The sequence below is a fragment of the Pogona vitticeps genome, chromosome 5, assembly GCF_051106095.1.
Source record: "Pogona vitticeps strain Pit_001003342236 chromosome 5, PviZW2.1, whole genome shotgun sequence".
Taxonomy (NCBI): domain Eukaryota; kingdom Metazoa; phylum Chordata; class Lepidosauria; order Squamata; family Agamidae; genus Pogona; species Pogona vitticeps.
In genome coordinates, this window is record NC_135787.1 from 133,642,119 (window position 1) to 133,667,670 (window position 25,552).

At 37.0% G+C, this 25,552-nt stretch overlaps 1 protein-coding gene across 1 annotated transcript in view; it reads right to left on the reverse strand.

Annotated features, from left to right (window-relative positions):
- Nucleotides 1-5,598: 5,598 nt before the first annotated feature.
- The window catches only part of MDFIC (MyoD family inhibitor domain containing), a 44,341-nt gene continuing 24,387 nt past the window's right edge, over nucleotides 5,599-25,552 (reverse strand). Inside the window, exons 4-5 of the mRNA XM_020789708.3 lie at nucleotides 14,920-15,189; nucleotides 5,599-7,138 (exon numbers count right to left, since the gene is read on the reverse strand). Coding sequence (XP_020645367.3) covers nucleotides 6,891-7,138; nucleotides 14,920-15,189 — 518 coding nt within the window. The 3' untranslated portion in view covers nucleotides 5,599-6,890. The remainder of the gene's footprint in view (nucleotides 7,139-14,919; nucleotides 15,190-25,552) is intronic.

Below are 25,552 nucleotides of genomic sequence, written 5' to 3' on the forward strand. Positions count from 1 at the left end.
GCTTGAGACCTGGCTCTCTAAATGTGGTGCCATTAATTGTATCATTTTGTTCATGACTTTAAAACCTCTGTTGAAAATGTTCTGGTAATACCATTATCAAACTAAGTCTGGATTTCTGGTACATGTACTACAGTGCTTCCCAACCTGGGGATCATGACCTCCAAGGGGAGCACAAAGTGTTTTTGGGGGGTCATGGGTCGCCTTATACAGTGTGTGTCAAATAATTTCTCTCCTGACCTTTCACAGCAGGATACTGAAGTTAGTGTGTATGCATATGTATGAGAAACAGGCATTTGGAGGTGGGGGGAGAAAGGAGCCTCAACTTTCTGAGAACAGATGAGGATGCAAGGAAAGCTTCGAGAAAGTTTCTGAGTGGAACCCTCTCTGTGTGAGGGTATTGCAATGTCCTCCCCCCTCCCGGACCATCTTTGAAGTCCATCTCTTCGATGACACTGTCCAGCCATCTCATCCTCTGTCGTCCTCTTCTCCTCTTGGCTTCACACTTTCCCAAAATCAGGGTCTTTTCCAGGGAGTCTTCTCTTCTCATGAGATAACCAAAGTATTGGAGCCTCAGCTTCAGGATCTGTCCTTACAGTGAGCACTCAGGGTAGATTTCCTTCAGAATTGATAGGTTTGTTCTCCTTGCACTCCAGGGGACTCTCAAGAGCCTCCTCCAGCAACACAATTCAAAAGCATCAATTCTTCGGCATCAGCCTTCTTTATGCTCCAGCTCTCACTTCCATACATTGCCACTGAAATAAACCATAGCTTTGACTATGCAGACCTTTGTCAGCAAGGTGATGTCTCTGCTTTTTAAGATGCTGTCTAGGTTTCTCATCGCTTTCCTCCCAAGAAGCAGGCGTCTTTTAATTTCATGGCTGCTGCATCTGCAGTGATCATGGAGCCCAAGAAGGTAAAATCTGTCACTGCCTCCATATCTTCCCCTTCTATTTGCCAGGAGGTGATGGGGCCAGTGGCCACGATCTTAGTTTTGTTTTTATGTTCAGCTTCAGACCATTTTTTGTGCTCTCGTCTTTCACCCTGATTGCAAGGTTCTTTAATTCCTCCTTTCTGCCATCAGAGTGGTATCATCTCCATATCTGAGGTTGTTGATATTTCTTCCTGCAATCTTAATTCCAGCTTGGGATTCCTCCAATCCAGCTTTTCGCACAATGTATTCTGCATATATGTTAAATAAGCAGGGGGACAATATACAGCCTTGTGTACTCCCTTCCCAATTTTGAACCAATTAGTTGTTCCATATTCAGTTCTAACTGTTGCTTCCTGTCCCACATATAGGTTTCTCAGGAGACAGATAAGGTGGTCAGGCACTCCCATTTCTTTAAGAACTTGCCACAGTTTGCTGTGGTCCACACAGTCAAAGGCTTTTGCATAGTCAATGAAGCAGAAGTAGATATTTTTCTGGAACTCTCTGGCTTTCTCCATAATCCAGCCCAAGTTAGCAATTTGGTCTCGAGTTCCTCTGCCTCTTCGGAATCCAGCTTGTACCTCTGGGAGTTCTCGGTCCACATACTGCTGAAGCCTACCTTGGAGGATTTTGTGCATAACCTTGCTAGCGTGTGAAATGAGTGCAATTGTACGGTAGTTGGAGCATTCTTTGGCACTGCCCTTCTTTGGGTTTCAGATGTAGACTAATCATTTCCAATCCTTGGCCACTGCTGAGTTTTCCAAACTTGCTGGCATATTGAGCATTACCTTGGCTTGGTATCTAGGTAGTAATCAACTAGACTCTGAAGTGCAATGGTCTGAATGACTCCCAGATGGAGAGTGGGACGGGGCTTACATGCATGCCCCACCTTCATCACTGTTTGAGCCGTATTCGCACATCAGATGAACATCTGGAGACCACTTTTGTTTATCTAGGATTCATTCTCAATTGATTAGTCCCCCCCCCCGCCAGCCTATAACTGCATCCACACACTGGTATAGGATGGACATCCTACCTGACTCAGATTGATTGATTGATTGATTAAATTTACATACTGCCCCATTAGTGCAAAAACATTACACTGGGTGGTTTACAATCAACTAAAACAATAAATGTAAATAAAAACAACAAAAGGTTTAAAATAGCTGCAAACCTAAGTGCCACCTGTACACTGATGACAGCCACTCCAAAGTCTCTAATGATCATCCACAACAGTGTACCCTGTGACAGCCTCACAATACAATTGTCAAGAGGCAGAAAGGGGAGAAAAAAAACACCATTCCCTGGAACCAATTTTGTAGGATTTTTTTCCTGCAGTCTTATCTAACCTGGGGCCCTTTAGAGATATTGGACTACAACCTTTCTATCTCTGCCACTTAATTTTGCACTCCAACACATCTGGAAGGCACCAAGCTAGAGAAGGCTACTCTACTGTGTATTCAAGCTGACATTGTAAGTCTTAATAACCTGAAAAGGAACACTTCAGTAAATACATGAAATGCAATCAAGCAATTTTAGGTGTCATTTCACCTAAAAGAATTACAAAAGGAATAAAATTGGTCATTTAGTACTCGTATTTCAGATAATTAGAGTGAAATTGCTGTGACCAAAATAATTTCTTCAGGAATTTAAAGTTCAGTATATTATACAGTGTAATATCATTCCATTCATAACAACCAAGACTTTCTAAATGAACAAACAATATAATCAATACTGTGTATGTGTTACAGGAGGCAAGACGGAAAGCATTTCCTGTTTCTCTCTGTACAATGACCACACTTATTGTATTAAAACACAACTGTAATAAAATACTAGGCAGTGATTCAAAATAAATTTATTTATTTTAAAACAGTGTTGTATAACAATTGATCCAGTTAATGGAAAGTTCAAAAAGCTAGGAATGATTAAAAAATGAAATAAGGAAGTATTCACACTTTTGTTCTAAATGAAGAATTCTGATCTTCATTAAATGGACAGAACAGACAATTTGCAAATTGCTACTATAATTGCTTTGTACTACCTAACGGCTACTCAGATATGGTTCCCATCACGTCGGCTCTAGAAAGACAAGTAATGGAGAATTAAGAAACTAAACATTAAAAAGTTTCTTTACTCACTAACATAGTTCTCTTGCAGAGTAAGTCTCACAAATTGTTAATATTTCTATGACACATCATAGCAACGTATATTTAGCACATTAAACAAATCACACAATCAGGATTTTATTTCTTGAATACAAACCATTAATGATCTGCAAACCCCAAGTAATTTGAAAGATTTATACATCCCAAGCTAGACAGGCAGAACTTTTACTTGGAGTTATTTTACATTTAAAGAGTGCATAGACAAGTATTACATTGGATTAGACAGATATCTTAAAATCAGTTTAAAACAACGGAAAATAATCTTATTTTTATACTATAATCATCTTCTAAGAAGGGGAACTAACTACCCTTTTTCCTGAATACTCTTCTTTGAATGTAGCAATGTAACATTAACTTGATTTATGAAATACACTACAAAAAGGAGAAATTTTAAAATTATCCAGAGATGACGAAAACAATTTGAACAGATATATTAATAGCAACAACAGTAGAGTAACATTATTTTTCAAGACTAATGATGAATTATCTCTAAATATTCCTGGAATTATAAAAACTTAAGTACTAACCATTTTTGAAGAAAAATCAAAAGGCATATAATGATGGTTGTAGCATTGTTGCACTAACAACAGACAATCAAAGAAGCTATAGTTCATTTCACCAAGTACACTGTTTTGTTCTGTAATACTGAAAAGCATGTTAAAAATTTGGTAAATTTTTTTGGCCTGTTGTGTCACATAAATCAGTGAAAACATGTTCGGTCACAACAGTGTATTTCCCAAGATTTACCAACTTGTTATAATTTTTGCTCACCATAGCACTGCTGATCTTCAGAGGTACTTAAAAAAATCCTCACATACCTAGCACTATCACTCAACTGATCTGTTTCCTCCATGATTCAGACTTTCAGGAGTTGTAACTGAGCTCCCACTGGCCTGATCCTGACCTTATTCCATTTAAGTGTATTACAGTGGGGTCTCGACTTACGAACTTAATCTGTATTGGAAGGCGGTTCGTAGGTCAAAAAGTTCGTAGGTCGAATCTGCATTTCCCATAGGAATGCACTGAAAACCATTTAATCCGTATCTGCTCTTTTCCGTCCATAGAAACTAATGGGAAACTAATGGGAAGCTGCTATTCCGCCTTCTGCCATTAGAGGGGGATATTTTTTCTTTTTTTTCTTAGGTCAAGAAAAGTTCAGGAAAGGAGGGGGAGGCAGGGAACAGTTTTAAAAGCACTTTGAAACTTTTTTTTTTCAACGAAGCCAATTTTAAAGCATGTTTAATTTAAAGCATGTTGTGCTGATTTTTTCAGCACAAAGACACACAGGCAGGCTTTTTAGGTGCTGAGCAAGCCTCCCCAAGCCTCTTCAGAGCCAGCCAATCAGCTGATAGGTGGGGAAAGGAGGGTGCGGGGGGGGGGAAGCACAAAATGGCTGCCAGGCTCCCTTCTGGGTGCCGGCTTTTATCTGTTTGCTGCTCTTTTTCCTGCAGTTCGGGGGCTACCAAGGCCTGGTAAGTGAATTTCTTTTATTTATTTTTAAGTTTCTGACCCTTTTTCCCCCTCCAGAAGCCTCTAAGGGGAGGGAGGGGGCACTTTTTTCCCTGTTCGTAACTCGAGGGAAGTTCATATGTTGAGTATGTAATTTCCCTATCGGGCGGGTTCGTAAGTCAAAAGGTTCGTATGTAGAACTGTTTGTAAGTCGAGACCCCACTGTATTAAACTTTTAAACTAAAATATTCATGAAATAAAAACCAGTGTAAAAGCACTAGGCTGGATGCAGATATTCATGACAGCACCCATGGAAAGATGTGAATGGAAGTTAACTTTTCTTCCCCTGCTTCTCCCTGCCAGCACACAAGGAACCTCTTTCAAGTGCTTCTCCAAGAGCCAGGGGGACTCTGATAAAGGTATTTGGAGACTAACCTGTGGCTGAAGAGGACGCTGAGATTGTAAAAATCTGGTTGGAGGCATCAAGAACGGAACAGAAGGTGCCTCCACCCAATTTTCTATTATTCTCCCCTCAAATTTCCAGCAAAGTACGACCAGATACCTGGATCCATCCCACTATTTGTATTGCAAGTTATTGTGTTTTTTTTTTTAAAAAAAAAAAACTTTGAAGTGCAATGGATAAAACATCAGAATCTAATCTTATAGCTGTAGCAGCAGTAAATGGAAACAGCTACAAGAAGAGGGAAAGACATTCCCTGTACATAGTGTGAAGCAAACAAGTAGTACCAGAGAAGACAAACTTATATGTTTAAGTTTCTTTTTCAGTAACAAGTCAGTAGTAAGTAAATCAGTGTTTATAAATTCAGACTATTCATTTTTCTGGAATTTTTGTTTGCTATGTTGGCAAAGGAAAAACTGACACTCTATAGACCAATTTTAAACGGTGTGTGTGTGTGTGTGTGTGTGTGTGTGTGTGTGTGTGTGTGTGTGTGTGTGTGTGTGTACACACACAAACACACATTTAAAAGTGGTCTATAGATTGGCTACAGAGGAACAACGGCAATGGGTTACAGGGAAATTTTGGCAAACCAAAAATTCTGGATACTCAAGCAGTTTATTTAAATTGACTTAAATTGCAGGGAAATCTCACAAGAGGTTTAGATAAAAGAGCACCATTATATTGGTCCGTAATTTGATTATGCCACAAGAACAATTTTGTACAAATCTTTAGTATCTTTCTAAAAATTCATACCTAGAAAGCTATCATTTTAAGTCACATATTCTTCCCCCTTAAAGAACTTCAAATACTGTATATCAAACCTTTACACACTTTTTAAACATATATTAAAAATCCATTTAAATCTTTTTTTACTTCTTTTCATAGGGAAACAATTCCCATACAGATAGACTCATTCTCATTCAGGCAACCCAGTAATTCTGCATTCTTGATTTTGTACCCATCAGTCAAGTTTTAAAAAGTAAGTTTCTTGTCCTGAATCTAAACACCAGGTATAACAGCTTACAAACAGGACTGGGAGAGAGGGTCTTGGGGGAGTGTGTAGTTGTTCCTTATAGAATCCTCAGGTTCATAATGAATACTTTTTAACTTATTCTATGTAGTATAAAATTTGGTAAGAGTAATTAACCTTTAAGGATAAAATCGTATACTGTACCAGCTTACCTGCTTACTCTTAAAGAGCCTCATACAGAATTACATTGTAAAATATGAACCAGATCATTCGTTATTGAAGCACTATTGAAGACTTAAATTATGTAAATAGTTAAGAAAATATTTCTTCACATTGCAGCTAAAACAGAAAGGATATAGAATTTTATTAAGAAAAATATTTATTTTAACATTGAAGTTATTACAATTACCTGCCACTGAGAAAATAATTAAAGTGGAAATCCCACAAGGAGTTATTTTTATTTTGCTGGAGAGCATATGCATTTGCTCCAACCCTGCTGCTTTTGGTCTCTTCTACAAACTTGTTCGTTAATGTGATCAACTCTTTAAAACACAGCAAAATAAAACAAAAAATAAAAAAACTCAGATAATTTTAAAGGGCTCAGTCCTAAAATTTTAATCCATGTACAACAAGCAAATGGTTATTTCACCTGTGTTAGAAAAATTTAACAGAGATAATAATCAGGTTCTGAATATTAGACCATCAAGCATTGTTCTTATGGATATATATATATATATATGTTTCTTCAAAAGTTCTTTAATATAAAGTTAACAGTGCATATAACTAGGTTGCTGTAAGAGCATTTAACAGTGTCCTCTGAAAGGGCTTGTTAAAAGAAAAAAAATTCCAAGTATAACAACACTGACATGCTTGTTTTTAAAACAAGATATTAAAAAATACAAGGGATAAATAAACTTATCACGATGGGAAACAAATCCCACAGCATTCCATGCAGATTTCCAAACAGTCTGATGATTCACAACAGGCATCCATTATCCCACAGTCCATGTCACACGGGCAATTGCAGTCATCTCCCATTTCCTCCCCACAGCAGCAGCAGCAAGCCTCTGCCGGGCAGACACCGCAGGATGCTTGTCCCAGGACAAGGCTGCAGAGAGTGACAAATTCACAGAACAAGCAGGCCAGGATGCAGTGCACACAGCAATCTTCAGAAATTGGGGGCAGGGGTCAAAGGTGGAAAGAGAACAAAATAAAAGATTGTTACTTTCTAATGCTCCTTCCATAATACGAGAATTGCCTTTAAATGCAGCAATGCAAGCAAAACAAAATATTTATTCTTCCCACAAAACATAGCTCAGTCTTTCTCTTCCGCTTTACATGTCCCACAGATTTCAAAGCCTCAGCTCCCATGAGCAAACTGTACATGTCCCTCAAGCCAAATCCTTCTACCAAATTAAGGAAGAGTAGGGATTGGGGTGTCTTCATTAGGGATTTGAATTACATCTACGCAGTTAAGGTTTGTTTACACCAATGGTTCTCAACCTTGAGTAATCTAGGTGTTCTGGGACTGCAACTTCCAGAAGACTTCACCACTAGTGCTGGCTGGCATTTCTGGGAGTTGCACTCCAAGAACACCTGGGACACGAAAGGTTGGGAACCACTGATTTACACCATATCACACAATTCCTCCAAGTATTGCCACCCACCTTGGGTCCTTTTAAAGGAGAAAAGTGGGTGGAAATATTTCAGATAACTAAATACACAGTCAGTCCTCCTCCATCCATTTTTACCTTCACAACAACCTATGAAATAGATTATGTTCAGAGATAATAGTGTAACCCAGTGAGCTTCATGGCCAGGTGGGAACTTCACACTATGTCACCCTAGTCTTAGGCCAACTTTCTAACCAGAACATGTTGTCTCTCATGCAAACCTCCGCTTTTACTCTGTTTGAAAAGGGGTGAAAAATTACTGCTCACATTTCACAAGTGAACATTTTATTGCTATTTTCTTCTTCTAAATGTAATTGAGTTTAATCCAAAACTTAACATACATAATATACATCATTTTTAAAATGTATAGGTTGGAGAATTTCTTCTGCTTTATCTGGGGAACTTCCCCAATTTTCGACAATTTGAGATTCAATCTGTCTTGTTCTTATACCAATTTCATCATGATGGTTAACCAGGATAAATTTGGTTTATATGTTACATGAAAACTTATCCTTTGGCACTATCCAAAGGTAAGACCATTCTGGAATCTCTTACGCTATATACAGAACAAATTACAGAATAGGAACTAAAGATTCATTTAGAACTTTGCTGAATTTTTAAAAAGATTTTCCAGATGGAAAAGATTTGGAATTGCTCACTAATTTATCGATGGCAGTTAGAATTTCAACATCTTAATTTTGGGGAAAGTGTGTACCTGCTCCATCATTTCACTAGTTTGTTAGCATTGTGAGACACTGTTTTCCTGAACAACTTTCTGATTATGTTTGCCAACCAACCCCATCTTCTATTTTGCAGAGATCTGGTACACTACTGCACTCACCGCTCTTCCTTCAAGACTGCCCTGCATGCATTTTCAGTCCCACACCGAGGATGGTGTTGCACTGAGATTCAGTTCAGCAAAGAAAAGAAAGCTCATATTGTCAGAAGAGCTACTGCCTTCTATCAGGCTCATAAAAAGATCTGCCCCAGCCCACTGAACATTCTGGGCTCCCCCCTTTGAACAGCTGACCCATCTGTCATAGCACGAACTGTTTTTGAAACTCCTCTTCATTCAAAAAAGAGTTTTAATGTTACATGGAGGATAACCATCAGACAAGAACAAGACCCTTGGGCTCACATAATCGGTTTTACACTTCTTTTGATTGTGTACATGTATATATGTATGTATAACGGACAGACGCACAAAGAATGTGTGACCAGGACTTGAGGTAGATGACTATTCCGGCATTACTGTGTTTGAAAAAAAGTTTGACACAAAAAAGACAAAAAATCAAGTCTCTGAATTACGTAAAGTGAACCTGTTTTCCTTCTTTTAAGGTAGAAAGTACTGTGCTGAAATAGAAACAACTGGCTAAATTGTTAGCAAAAGAAAGAGCAGATAACTGTAAGATGCTAGTCATCCGTACAGATAAAACCTTTTGGCCTCAGCTGTTTTACTCATATTGTTTCTCTCATCTCTATTGACTATGAGCAGAAATAAACAAACACTTAAGGTTGAATGTAGCATGAAAAGTGGTAACAAAACTGGAAAGAGAAATACAATAAGTTAGGCAGTGAAATAAGAAGACCGCCTATGTATGTTAAATGGGTTTCTTTATATGAAGAATTAAAGGTACCTATAAGTGACCTTCATCCAAAGCTCAGCAGATATGACATGTGAAGTGAAGCTAGGGAGTACAAGTTCAGCGAAGAGGACCAAAGCCAGATTGATGGGGATTAATTAACTTGTTGTCATGGAGATTGTACTTGAATAAATCTAACATAATTTCCTCCCTCCCTCCTTTTACTGTAAAGGGGGAGTAGAGCAAATAGTTGCATAGTTCCTCAGAAAATTAGCTCATTTGAGTATTCTTCCATTTTGGCACTTTAATGCACAGCTAAATGCAGAAAATATTTTTTATTTCATTTATAGCCCACCTTTCATCAGGTTCCAAGGATAGGTTACCCCCCCAAAAAAACAACAACAAAACAAATGGAAGCATATTAAATAAAAGCTCCCACATTAAAATAGAGATATCTGTAAGATACATTAAGAAAACATCAGTCATATGAAAACATAACGTTCTTCAAAATACAACTCAGACTAATGCACCCAAGGAACAGTTTTCTCTTGGGAGAGCCATCTAGAAGAACTACTTTTTAAATTTAAGTTAAGATCTAAAAATGGCTATTGCATTCTATTTAAGTAAACAAGACTGGCATTAGTGTTCTATAGAAAACAGCTTTATTATTTGCTGATTACCAGTGGCTGAAGTGATCTATGCATGCCCAATTACACAAAATTGGAGCACTATGGTGATTCTGCCTGTGGATAGTGCTAATGAGTGTTAACATGGATAATTTTTCAAATTCTGCTTTTTATGTATATTTAATTTACTCAGAGTAGCTCCAGAAGAAATATTCTATGGTCCCATCACAAGTGTACATAGCCAAACCCATAGGGAGTACCTCTGTAGCACTGCAACACAGTGTCACTGAAGCACAGCTAGAGTCTATGGTGGCAACAAGATTGATATATAGAATCCTGCTTGACTTTCTCAAAGGCACTCCTCCGTCCCCTGCAGTGGCTTCTTAACCAATGAGACACATGACAGCACTCCTTCAAAAAGAGACTGCAATGCTGCCGATCACTAGTATTCAAAAAAGGAAGTTAGATATCCCACTTATCCCATTCACAGTGCACAAATTATCTGGCAAATTTAAAAGTCATATGGTCAATTGTATACCAAAACCTAACACACTTCAGAATCAAGCTAAGAATCCAGTTTCTAGCTTCTAATACTGATCAAATGCTTTCAAGAAACCCACAAATAGGACATGAAGACAAAAGCCATCCATGTTTAGGTACACATTATCTCTGATCACAGATATTCCATTTAGCTACAAAGGCTAATAACAATCATTTATAAGCAACACCTATATGAATCTCACCAAGATCAATTAACAGTAAATCCCATAAAACTAGTTTCTACTACTTTCTTTTGTCAATTCTAATTCTAAGGCCACTCAAGTTGACCCTAAATTTGATTAATGTGAATTCTAGTACATAGAAAGAGAATATTTCATTACCTGTGAACACTATGCATGATTTTATATACTTGCATGGATCTACTCGCACCTCTCATAACAGTGGAATTCTATATCTACTTAGAAACAAGTCCCTCTGAGTTACTAGCTCGACTTATTCTTAGATATGTAAGGACTGGATTTCAGCCCGGGAGGAATCAGAGGTGAAGAATAGGCATCCCTCCAGATGCTGCTAGACTGCTACCAGCCATAGTCAGCATAGTCAATGAGTGATGGACTCAGTCCAGCACATCAACAGATCATCCTATTCTATATGTCTGACAAGTTGCTCCAAGAATTCTGAAGTCCGGAGACGCAGAACGTCTCTTTGCAGTAGCCATGCTAATTCTTCACCAGCAAGTCTTGTTCTTCTTTATATTTAACATAAGTTCTATCTTCAGTCATGTTTCCCCTCAATCTCTTGGAAAAGTCATTTGGCCAAAACATGTACAACAGTTGGCCTCTATCCTGGAACATTTTTAAAGTATGTGGTGACAATACCTTCCAGTACATCAACAAGGAGAACTTAACGATGGACTCTGCAATTTTGGTAAAAGGTCAATAACTTCATGTTTCTGAGAAACAGGTCAATCTTAAGTCATCACGATGGGCTTTTACGGCAAATATGCTCAGTTACAAAATGCTGACCTTGGTCAAGATTTAGCTAGCTATATTCACAGTGATCAGGAAATTCAAAGGAAACCTCTAAGCATTCTGCTCTCTCACAGCAAGTATCAAACAGGAAAACTACTATCAAAGTGGCAGCTGAGGTCCTCAACAAGGTTTTACTCAAGACCCATGCAGAGATTGGAACAGAAGCCTCAGCAGGGGTTACAATAGTTGTATAGACACTGGGCAGAGACATGCTGAAGGCCAAGGGTAAACGATGAATGCCAGTTTTTAAAAAAAGTCAGACCTAGCCAATATAATCTAACTGTTCAAATACCAGAAGCTAATTTTAGGATAGGGTATAAGCTGATTTAAGTAATAAAAAATAATTACCTTTACCCCCCCCAAAAAAAATTTTAAAGCCTTATTTTTAAATATTAAAATTAAAAATATGAAGCACATGTTCAAAAGATAGCCCACTAATCCATAGTGTTCTTTTAATAAAATCAAAAGTCAAAAACTGATCAAGGGAGCAGGTACATACTAAACATCTGCTTTTAAAAGCATTTTTTTGTGTGTGTGTGAACAAGAATGCAAACATTATATTTACCAAAGCGAAATAAATTCGTTAACAGATGCTGGCAAAGTGGGAGATAGTAAAATAAGACAGTTGAAGTGAAACTAGCTAGCAGAAAAGGGCCTTGGGGGCAGTCAACACATCAGAAAAGAATATGAAGGATTCCATATTCTCTACTTGTGTGTTCCTTTTGCCCTTTAAAGAACTCCCCACTTTTTAGTGTAATTTGGATAGATCTGGTTTGAGAACATTGATTTGCTAGTTGGTTTGCAACTAAAATCAGCTTTCAAAAAGGACTGTAGTTTTTAAAAAAGAAAATTTGAGCCTTATCAATCTATAGAATCTACTGACTTAAGTTGCTACATTATCTGCCTACATCCAGGTTGATAATATATCATGGGCACAACAATAAAGGGAATCCTTTGCAAGATGTTAACTATAGAGTTAGCATGGTAAACTGGATAAGAGAATAAGCTGCAAACAAGAGCGTTGACAGGTTAAACTGCATCTATGCCAGAATACATAGCAGCCTGTATCATTTAAAAAACGTGCATTATACTTCATGAAAAAGCAAGATTTCCAAACTGAATCACAGATATGGCTATGGTGCTCTGGCAGCCAGAAATACAATGCTCCAACACCTAGATGAGACTGTGGGAAGACAGCCAGAAAAGCAGGAAAGTGGCACTTCAATTACTCAAGTGAGTGCTGGAAAGCAGTAAAGCATATAAAAGGGCAGAGAGATGAAGGAGATACAAATTGGCAGAGGCTGTGAGCAAGAGGGATGCAAGAAGTTCAGAGACTGGCATGGTCCAAGAAGCTAAATACAGACTTGGAAGGAAAAGGGAAGCAGACAAATACCAGGCAAGATATGGTCTAAGTCTCATAGGCAGACATTAGATGTCAAGAGATAAAGACAGATACTTCTAATCAATAAAACAACAAGCTGTGTGTACTGTAGTTCTTCCTAGGGAAATATACACTCCTATTTGCTTTTGTGTGGTCACCTTTTCACAATCCACAGCATTTTCTGAGATTCTTCAACCTTTACTACCACTGATGCTACATTTGTGTTCTGCACAAATTTATTCTATGCTTACTTATATATTGTGTCCATCCAATATCTGTCCAAACTGATGATTCCCACACTTCTAAAAAAATTGAGTTCCCAGTAATTTTGGCTCCTAACACTGGAGTGTGGCAAACCAATTGAAAGGCAATTAGCAGTATGCACAACAGCTGTTCCAGTCATGTTGGCCTATTTATTACCACTAGAGATGGGGGTATTTGTATTCATAGCAATGCTATGAATGAATGAAAGACTTCCAAATTGTCCTATCATTAACAACCCTGCTCAGATCTTATTCCTTTAAGTCAATCCATCTCATATTTGGTTTTCCTCTTTTCCTGCTCCCTTCAACTTTTCCCAGCATCACTGTCTTTTTCAGGGACTCTTATCTATTCTTGATGTGTCCAAAGTACAATAGCCTCAGTTTCATCATTCTAGGGAAGAGTTCGGGCTTGATTAGATCTACGATCTACTTTTTTATTGCTCAGATTCCATTAAACTCTCCTAAAGGACCATATTTTGAATTAACTGACTACATATTGATCTTTTAGTATCCCTATTTTAGGATTAAACTTCCCTTTGACATCTGGTATCTTATGGATGAGATCTTATTTATATTTCTTCTGTTGCCTTCTTCTATGTCCTTCCATATGTTTATGCTTCATCATCCTTGCATTCTTTTTTTTCCAACCCAACAAAGTGTTAATAAAGGTAGACTCTCATTCCTAAATCAGACAACAGCAAGAACTGCTTGGATTCCACACCCAAGTCTCTCAGTGAAGGCTGGTTAAGCCAGCAATGACCTGTAAAAGTAAGTTTATAATGTTCAGTAATGTAAATTTTTAAGACAGAGTAGCTGGAGGAGACAAGGAGGCTGCCAAGATCAGCTTATGGGGATAAATCTACTTCTGCCACAATTGGTCCATGTAATGTCAGAAACGCACACAGAAGAAATGGGAAAAATCTACATAGTTCTCATTTAAGCTTGTTAAAATTCACCTGAATCCTTCAAGTAATACAGTGAAGTTGCTGATTGGGTCCAAAATGTATATCCTTCCTTCGTCTCCCTTCATTTTCTTTTTTTACCCTATTATCCTACTGCCAAGGAATAAGTCCAGAGCACCGCAAGACGCTTAACATTCTGTATTGTATATCTCCACACCTATATGTTTGGGCCTTAAGCCTCTCCCTTAACTTATCCCAAAGCATGCAGACAGGCAGACATGTGGTAGAAGCAGGGTGCAAGTACTGTACCACGAAAAATGAGAAAATTTCCCACCTCCCTTTTTAACAAAGTAGAATCTAAAGTGGTACTGAAGAGGAAATAAGCAGAATAAAATTAAGCTCAAAGGCTTTTAAGAGTAATTGTGGCCACTGCAAAAAGAATGAAGTATTTCATTTTGTTAATATATAGTGTATACTGGATACAAAATGTATAAAAACATGCGTATGTGCAAAGAAGCATGTAGTCGTAAATAAGCCCTGGCCCTGATTTTGGATCTGATCTAGTTGACCTTTACAGACCATTGGGAAATGCAATAAGCCATTTTCAGTAATAACATTTCAGCCACATGTTTGTCATTACAAATACTAACATATTTATCCACCTCCTAGGTCAGAGTCTTTCCACTTTGAGCTGCACCTATGACGATTCTGTTAAACCATTAGTAACTTTGAATTACCCCCATCCAAAACATACAATAAACAGTGGGATGCACAAATGTTTCAAAGCTGGAAATCTCTCATTTCAATTCCCTTCAAATACTTAATGTTTTCCTTTGGGGAAGTAACTTGTATTTTATTGTAATTATTTCTATTTGCTTCTAGAGCCTGACATATGCTCTCCAATTATTTTTAGTTGACTGTGTAATTATTAGTGGAAATAGGTTCTGATTATTCAGTGTTCAGTTTACTTACAAGGTTTCAGCTTACCTTCAGGTAAAGAACCTGGCTTATGAGAATATGCAGAGCTTTTCTTGCTGATTTCACTGTTGACAGACAAGCTGGACTGAATCTTTCTGTGCATTTTTTGTGAGACAGGAGCTGAGAATTTCCTGCTGTTATCTGATGCACTATGTTTGACTCCATTGCGAAATCCACTCCCATTACTCAGACCAGCATGGCCATTTTGTATTTTGCCAGTTTCCTCCTTACACTTTTCACGTGGCACGGCATTTGGTTGAGGCAAACGCTGTGGTTGTGCTTTAAAGAAAAGGAAAACAGAAAGGAAAAAAGAGTCAAAGAAGGTAACTGGCATCTATACAGAACAACCTTTTTTTAAAATCAGTGACTACAGATTGACAAAAAATATATAAATAATGGAAAATAATTTGAATTGAATTTATTACAGTTAAAGATCAGCACCAAACAAATCGTACACTACAAAACAAAACAGAACATGCAACATACATTATGCCATGAATACATCCATGAAGTATGAAAAATGTATGTGACAATTATCAAGAACCGGGGGGAAATCACCATGTTATGAGTAACTTGCTCTAATAACACATAAAATTACTTACTGAGCATTCAAGTGGTTATCCAAACTAGAGTAAACTCATTCAGTCAATAAGACTGACATAAAGGTTGATTTACTAATCAAGAATTGAGTCTGCTCTAGTTGGCACTCAGAACAGGATTTAGGCCCTTAAATATAAAAACTCTGGAACACACTTAACCCATTTTGTTGTAATTTTCTTGCTTCCTCAGCGTCAGTATCATTCACACCCAACTTGCACATAAAAGGACTTAGGACTGAAAGTCAGGTACATGGAAGATATATAAAATCTAAAGAGTTATAGTGAAACAGACATGGAGAGCAAAACAAAAATATCACAGGTGGCAAGTGGACTGGGCTGCAATACTAAGTTGGCAGCACAACTGTAAACCATCCTTTCTTCTAAAGCCGTATTTGTCACTGTGACGTACACCCCATGTCTTTAGTTTATTTTGCCTTAAACCCAAGTCCACCCTCTGGATGTGTGTCCTCACTTCACGCAGCCACCAGGTATTATTCCCTTAATACCAAAAATCTTAGACACGTGCTGCCATTTCAACAGATTTATTGATTTTATAGATGTCATGCAAATCGAAGGAGTAAATCACAAATGTTTAGGCTTATTGATTAAATATCATTTGCTTTCACGTTGAGTTAGTTTGTTTTTATTCATTGTTATAATGCTCTCTGGCTATCTATATAGTCTCTCTTAACTTTCTCAATACAATCTCCTAACTCTCTCTTCAAATTCCCTATCTGTAACCTCCTTTCTCCAACTCTCTTTTCTGTCTGCCTAACTGTCTGTCCTTTTTGTTCCGCCCCCTCCTGTCCTCTCATAGGCTCCTGTCCTTGAGTTTCCCATGATGGACAGGCGTGATGTGGGGGTTCCGCTACAGTCACAATAGGGAAATATACTTGTATCCTCCCCCCAGAGAACCAGTTTGGAGCAGATGATTTAGATCAGGAAAACAGCACAGAGGAAGAAAACACTAAGCCTCTTGCATCCCTTCTAGCATGGAAATTTCAGTGAATTCAGTCCAATCCACTTACTGCTGGTGGTGGTCTTCTATGAGGAATTTGGAGATAAATTAAGAGATCTGATTACCAATCCTCCTTGTCTCATTCAGCCTGTCACCAGTGATAAACAAGCACAGTATGCATAAATATCGAAAATCTTTATTCTGTTTGTATGCCCTGCAAATTAAGGAAGGGAATTCCCAGTTACAATTCTCAAGTTTTTTTTGGGGGGGGGGAGGTCAAGTGAATTAGCAACAACCTCAATTCTTCTCTTCATAATATATTTGCTGTAAGAAAAGGCAAGTCATATGGTTTATCTTACAAAATTACTCTGAAAACATTAGTCTTAAACCTGGAAGGTCAGAAGAGATCAATTTGAACCAAAACCAGATTAGTTAATCATGGGTTAAAAATTAGTCTACAATGTTCATTTACTGGAGTGGTTCCCAACCTTGGGCAGCCCAGGTTTTCTTGGACAGCAACTCCCAGAACCCTTCGCTATGCTGGCTGGGGTTTCTGGGAGCTGCAATCCAAGAACACCTGGGCTACTATGCCAAAGTTAATCACATTGTAGAAAGCAAATTGGAATCAATGGAACTTAGAGAAGAGATAACTCACCAAATCCCCATCAATTCAATTGGACTACTCTATTGTAACTATGCTAAGCAATAGTACTTCAGCCACTATATATGTCAACACACATTAAACAATGATGCTAAAAAGACAAATGTTAAAATAAAATAAAGACTTACAACTTAATGATATAGCATAGGAACCAGAAGAAGAAGAAAGTAACCAACTTCAACAGACAAGAAGACCTTGTATGTTCTCAAGCCTGAGTTCTGTTCTCAAATCTCAAGTTTTGTTCTCCAGGTAAGATCAGAGTCATCACAAAACAGAGCCTCCAACTACTATAGCCCAAAGAGAATCGAAAAGGATACAATAGATGATGACATCAACTGTTATCCAGAAGTTCAGAAGAACCAACAAGGTCTCATATTCCTGTATAGTTGAAATTTACAAGCAGGCCAACCAAAGACATTGCCCAATTCAAACAAGTTAAGAATTATGACTAACAAGGATACCAGTTTCACCTAGAAGAATTTGAAAATTAATTGGACACTATCCACTTGAGTAAATAGGCAAATCATAAAGGTCAATAAGTTGTTTGTTCCTTGCAAGAAAGGACATGAGCATTACCTCTTCCAGTAGGGCTGGGGCACATCCCTCAGCAAATGAGCCATTTATTGCTGTTCATGGTCAGTTCTGACTAGCTCACTATAACATATAACAGATGACGATTAAACAGTGCACAACCTCCTTTGTATAATCTTCAAGAAAACCAACTGAAACAATTCCAAACAACCATTATTAACGGAGGCTGGGAGAGATCTAGATATGAATGTAGTTCCCAAGTCAAAATGAATCTAACCAATTTTTTCTGTGCAAAATGATGAGCAAATTCATCACAGCAGGCTACACACAGTTCTACAGATTCATTTTCTGATTTATCTTAAAAGCCATATGTGGCTCTATCTAACAGCATTCAACAGACAAAATATTGAAGAGAGATGGGTTCACTTCCACTATCATACAGTCCTGAGACCCATAATTCTAAATCTCAATAGATAAGGAAGTCTCAGAGACAACAGAGTAAATGACAGGCAATTTTCACATCAACAACTATACAAATCAAGATGACCCATAAAATGCTCAGTATATATTAGGATGGTCTCATGGTCATTATAGGGCCTTGAAACTTTGAACTTATTGGATAGAGGAAAAAAGGTGGTTTGCGGAGAAGTGCTGTGAGACTTGAGGTTCACATCACCTCTGTGAATCCAATCCATTAAGTGCTAGGGCATCTAATCCCTAATCTCTTCCTAAAATCCAGTATCACATGCATATATGTGCCATAAAAGACATCTACTGTGCATGATACCTAGTGATAACACAATAAAGGAAAAAAATAAGACTAAGAACAATTCCTTAACAATTAGTTCCAGATGCCCAGAAACAAGTCACAAAAACATCTGAAAATATCTTCCTCAGTAGCGATCCAGAGCCAATACCAAATATTTGACCAATTTAGATAGGTTCAAAGATTGGTAAAAAGACAGAATGGACCAAAGATCTAGTCCCCTAATCAAATGGTGATCTCAAATCAGAGACCAAGATAACCTATGTACCTAACACAAACAGACCATGAAAATTAATATTTCTAAAAGGAAAAAGAACACTACTGTTTACTGTAGCAATGGAATGAAAAATCCTAAAAACTCCAAAGAGAAGAAACAGACCACCACATTCCTTTATTACAACATTTATAATAATCTCTGTCAAGAACACCTTTTTAAAAGCTTGTCAAAACAACAAAACCTGTAAATTGACTTTTGCCTGATTTGTCATGACACAAATGAAATATCTCTAGGTAGACTAACACAAGAGTTCTAACAAAGTCAGTTTCTCTCTTTCTTTTAGGCCTCATGATATATGGACAGATATCCTAGTTTAAAAAAAGCCTGCTCCCTTGCGGCCTTATTTGCAAGGCTGATGACTAATCATTTAATTAAATCTTCTGGTAGACTCTGCCTTTCAGAATTAGGGACACACCATTCATTCACATAAAAAATAAATTTATCTGAAGTACCTCCAGTGATCACAAACACTCTGGCAATTCAATGACAAAAGGAATTCTCGGTAGAAACTTATTGGGAGAAACCTACAATACTATGTGTATTGTATCAAATACTGTATTGCTTATATGTGTGGACAAAGACAACTTACTCTATCACTGGCCCAGACCATTCCCTATTTCTATGCAACACTAATTTGATCTTGTTCCACTTTCATCATATATAAGTACTGATAAAGAGGTAATCATTTCAAGGATTTAGAAGCATCTATCTTGCCACTTAACAGCCTGGCGAGTAGATGTATTACTTGAAATTTTTGCATGGAAAACGCTATGGTTCACCAGTAACTCAGTTGTTGGGAGAGCCATCATCCTTCGTCAACAACTAAGTGGAGGGAACACAGAAGGAATTCCATAAATCTAAATGACAAAGTTATTAGAATTGATAGTTATGACCTTTAGAATACAGCAAAATCGAAGTGGTTGTTTGCAATTGTTTACACTTCAATATCACATAAGAACACATGGCACATGAACTTATCTTATGTCTTAAACATCAGGTATATTTTACTAATTAATGGACAGTACCTGTTCATGCAAGATTATTTGTTTTGGATTGATTACCTTATTTTTATTGGTATGAAGAGATAAATCTTTCCCTCAAAGTATGCTTTTTTCACTCTGTTAACATTAACATACAACTTTTTAGCTGACTGGCTTTAGAGTATTCACATATGATATGTAGGTCAAATCAAAAGTGAATAAAACCCCCAAATGTATTAGTTATATCAATTTAAATTTATTTTAACTTTATTGATAATTTTTCACCAGGGAGACTTGAATCTTATGGTTAAAATACACTTGAAACCAATTAGGAACCATATCACTGCATTCTAGCATAAAGAAAAGTGTTTGACAGTTTTAAAGATTAAGGCACAACCATCCAGTTTAAAACAGAAATGTTTTTACCTTAGTTTTAAAGGTTGTGTATATCATTTTTAAACGAATAAAAGAAAGAAAAGCATAATATGGGAAACGACACGATGCTTTCTTAAAACACAGTGATACCCAGGGACTCTCTCTCTCCCTTTAATGATCTGCTGCTCTCATTCAGCTGTCTTTCTTTTTCTTTTTTTTTTAATCTTTACATATGTGACAGCTCTCAAAAGTAGACCATAGACCATCTGGCATTTTCAGAGGTGTAACTTGTGCAAATTCAGCTCTACTGGGAACACAATGCTATCTGCTGCCTGTGTTATAAAAGATACAATAGAATGTAGAACTTATGAGTTGTTTTGAATTATTCATTTTTTGCCTGTATATTCAAGAAATTTTACAAACTCTGCATTTTGTACTACATAATCACATGCGTTAAAGGTACAAAGAAACTTTTTGACACCTCTTTTCTACAGAAAGATGGCATTTTGTTTGATATATGAACGTTCAGTGTCTGTTATATCATTCTAAACAGACCATGTGCTGCTACAAAAGACCCTATCTTACACTATGTATGAGCAAAATTTTATTCTACTCATTCAGTAACTAATTCAATGCACTTCAATATACCAAATGCTGGATTTATGAACATTCAGCATCTTAAATCCAAGATGGCACTGGTCACTATATCGGGGGGGGGCATATACATCACAACACAGAATACAGGTAATATCTTGTTAAACATCCACAGTGAATATTGTTTAAAGTGTTTTTAAAATACTATGCTTCCATCAAATTGTTCTAACAGTATAGCAAAAATAGTAGATGTGGGTCAATGTTTTATACAGTGTTAAAGACTAGTGAATTTCCATCAAGAATGGTAAGAACTGGATTAATGATTCAATAGAATGAATCACTTTTGATAGAAAACTAGCAGATAATGTAGCCAGTAATAACTATACATGAATCTACTGCCTGTGGAAAAGCAATAAAAAGGCAATATATTGCTACAGCATATAATCTATTAGTATGTTTCACAGCAGCACTGTCACTGGCCTACTCGTAAAGCACATCTTAATATAATAACTTCTGCGTTACTTAACCAACTTTACACAGTAATTTAATTGTAAGGTTAGTAGACAGCATAAAATATTTCCAGTATTTTAACATGTATTTATTACTAAGAGTTTAGAAACTTTGAATAAGGAAATTATGCACCTCCTCTTCCAAATTTCAAATTCACAGGATTTCCAGTTGAGGGGAAAAACTCATCCATGAACATGGTTTACTCTGTGTGCGTGTGTGTGCGTGCATGCGCATGTGTGCGTACGTCTGCATGCCGGCAAACCTATTTTTATTGCAATGGGTAAAATTATCAAATAAGAATACCTCAAAATATCTGTCGGTCGTGAAGATAATGATACCAATATTTAGTTCCTAAGAGGAACTTAATATGGGTGGGTTGCTGTATGATCATTTTAAAGTACTTTACATCTGTGATATTCAGAAAATTAGAAATATGTGTGTAATGCTTGGTCAAAATATATTTCAGAAAAAAAGTAATTACAGCAAGGTGAATGTGCAATTAGTGTATACACATATTTTCCCTTACGAGTAATAATATATATCATGTAAGAAACGGAGATACATAATATAGAAACAAATTTACCAAACATACTAGTCAGCATATTACCCTATTTGTTTTTACTGTTGTTACCACTGTAAATCCGATGCATTTTAAATGTGCAAATCCCTTCATATGCATTATTTTGGCAATCTTTGTACATCGGGATTATTATCCATGTACTGCAGATCAAGGGATGAGCCTGAGTATGACTTGTCTAAAGACAAGAGGTAATTTGAGCAACAGATTTCACGGCTCAGAGCACAAACATTACAATATATCAGATGTTAGGATACCCCAACATCTATCATTTAGTTATCAGTTTAGTACTCAATCAGAATATATTGATTGAAGTCCTGTTTAGTTAAGTTGCACTTCAGTAGGCCCATTAATCAGTAGAGATTCGGTGAGTCAACTTCTCCATAAATTCCACTGGTTCAAATGAGTTTACTCACAATTTACTTCAGTGCAATAAGCTGCAACTAGAGTAGATCCATTTGAATCAATGGAACCTATGGAGAAGTTGATCCATCAAATCCCCAGTAATTCCACAGGCATACTGTGACTTACTGCACGAAGCAACAGGATTTCAATAATTATACGGTATGTTAACAGACTGTACTGCTGCAGGCACAGCCTGTTTTTATATTTATACACCAGCTTCAGAAGGAATAGTAACATATTATGTTCTGGCACAACACTTTACAAGTAATATTTTTTAAATGATATATCTTCAAGTTTTGAAACAAAAAACAGGTGCAGTTATTTTAAACAAGCTCATTCCAAGAATGTACTTTAGAAAACTGCATATTTCTTCTGAATATTTTTTTAAAGATTATTGTAGGAAGTGTATTCATTGTGTAAAAACTGTGAATCAAAAGTACATTATCAACTCAACTAACCATAAGTGTATATATGTAAACAATAACAGTGTCATTCCACTAGTGGAAATAACACTCATTGACACCAAATGGTCACTAACTCCACTAGGTATCCATGAGTGGAAGTCACTAACTCTACTAATGGACTTTATTAATTCATAGGGTTGCCAGAGGCAGAAACTACTTGATGGCACCCAGTCGCAGTTATGCATGTGACTGTATGCTCAACTACCCCAAAAACCTCTACTACCACTTCATAAGTGGAAAAGAATAACACAACTCTGCTGGCACATTCTTTTCATTGGCCAATATTATGCTGGATTTTGGTCATTCTAAATAAATGTTCTCTCACTGCTGTTTTCTGAGAGTTGATCTAAAATTGCAAAAGTCGTCCATTTCGGCTTTCCAAAATGTTTATATAAGCCACGTAAAATATAATGACAATAAAAATCTAACAGTTTAAAATTCTGACTATCCCTTATTCTTACCCTCAAACTATTCAGCTGATAGCTCTGCACAGCCACCTGAATATTAACATTCAGGTTACAAGACATACTACAACCCATAAAGTGGCTTTTGTCAGCAATTATTTTTGAATATTTCCTAGGAAATAAGTAGCATATACTGCACCTTCTGCATCACAGAAAGCATACATTAACTAAACAATAAGATACAATAAAGGTACAATCCATCTTTTAAAAATAAATTTTACAGTGAATTTTTTATACCATGCTGACTTTAAAAAGAAAAAAGAGGTACCAGCTATCAGCCATCAACTATTTCCTCAGAACCCCTCACATTTTACAAGAAATAGATGTTTTTGAAACAGGATCTCTTTTATGAAGAAATATTTTGGCAAAATTACAAGTCGATTTTTTTTAGAAAGCTCATACTTATTGTATTATTTTTTATATTGTTAGCCACCTAGAGTGGTCCTGACACGACCAGATAGGCGGGATATAAATAAATAAATAAATAAATAAATAAATAAATAAATAAATAAATAAATAAATAAATAAATAAATAAATAAATAAATAAATACTGGGACTTGTTTGTTCAAAGGAGTCTGAAACCACATATTTCATTAATATATCATTTGGGCAGCACGATACAAGCACATCTCTGCATTCCAAGACTTCTGGAGAACAGTGTACCCCAAAAGACTAATGTAAAGTGCTGTTTGGTGCTGGAGATGGTAAGCAAACAAATTTCAACTTTTAATGTTAAATTATAGAAGGTGCCAAGCAAATACCTGTGAGACAAAGCTGTAAATCTAAGAGGTCCAGATAGTACAAATCAGTATCCAAGTAACTGCTATAGGGCTATTGGGCCTTTGACTTTCTCTTAAATCAACCTCGCTGAAATTTTCCAGGCAAGCAGCAGGGCCAATGAAGCCTAGGTAAAGGTAGGAAAGAAAGATACAAACATACAGAGAGAGGGAGGGAGCACAAACCAGCTAGGGGAGGGGCATCCACAACTAAGCTCAATAAACACAACAAAGGTCAAGACAGAAAATGTCTTACTGGGTAAAGTCAATAACCCAAGCACCCGGGAGCCAAAATTTGAAATAGTTTATTTTTCCAGTGTTGAAAGCCAGCAGCAAATACATCAAGGATTCAGGTATTTTAAGATGAAAGGAGACAAGGACCACTAGGAAAGCATGTGTTCTTTTCAGTATGTTTCAAAGCTCTGCCAAATATCCTTATGTAGAAGTTGTCAGCCTCATCAGCTATTCAAAGGGTTGCAAAAGAAGTCGTCCTCACAACAAATCCCCTGATCCTGAGTCATCATCTTCTGAAGCTGAACACTTTTTCATACAGCACAATTCTACTCTACTTCTTTCAGTTCCACCACTCTTGGGGACTTGAAGATGATCTGAGACCCTGCTGAACAGCTCGCCCGGTCAGAAGAAAAAGGACACTCAATTATCATTCATCTGGTGAGCCCAGGTTCTGTCAGACCTCAGTCTCTGACAGTGTTATATAAGGCCCTATATAACTCTTATGATTCTATGAAGAACTTATATTTGCTATGCAACTGGGTCAGACCCACTGGCCAGTAAAGCATAGGCAGTCTGCACACATGCTTGACTTCAATATTATAAAACAAATTCTTCACACCTGTATACACAGAATTATTTTACAAGGGATGAATAACACATGTGTCACAAGAATGGAAACTTAGGACACGAGTGTCATGCAGAAACAATTTATACTGAGCATCAAATAATTTTTACACCAAAAGTCTTATGCTCTGCAAATCCAGGAATGAGTGCTGTGGATTACCAGGTGGCATGGAAGAAGTAACTGAATTTGTACCTCTAGTTTTTTAATTTATCCATTGTACATAACTAGAACCACTAATTTTATGACCAATTACAACAGTGATCAACATTTTATAACACTAATTTATAGTCTCCCTAACATTTTACACATTAGTATTCTTGATCAGCAGCTTACACCTTCATTAATCACATTATCAAGGCTGCTTTGTTTTCTGCCACATAAAAATTTATGAGGTCTCAGGGCAAGGTTGGTGGTTATTTCTCTAAGGGTCTCCTCCCACACCTTCTGTTTCTTCTTTATATATAAGGACATGTTCTTTCTTTTTTTGGTTGTAATTTTTTTCTTAGTTATTTAGTTTTGTTTTATGATAGCACTTTAGATTTACAACGTCAAAATACTACACCAACTGGAGCACAACCCAGAAGTACTGCAACCACAAGATATGCCAGAAATGCTTTCAATAAGTCAGTTGTGTGTTCATTGAGAGATTCCTGCACCACTTACTCCTCAGCATTTGTTTTTGTGCTGAAGCTACACTTCTATCAGTGTTGAAGATACATAAAGAACAAAATGTAAATACTCCAACAGATGCCTCCAGATGGAAGATAGCAGAGGCAGCCTTAGCTTGGCCAGCCTTGGTCAGGATGTTTGAAGAATGATTTAGTGGGAATGAAAGGCTCCATCAG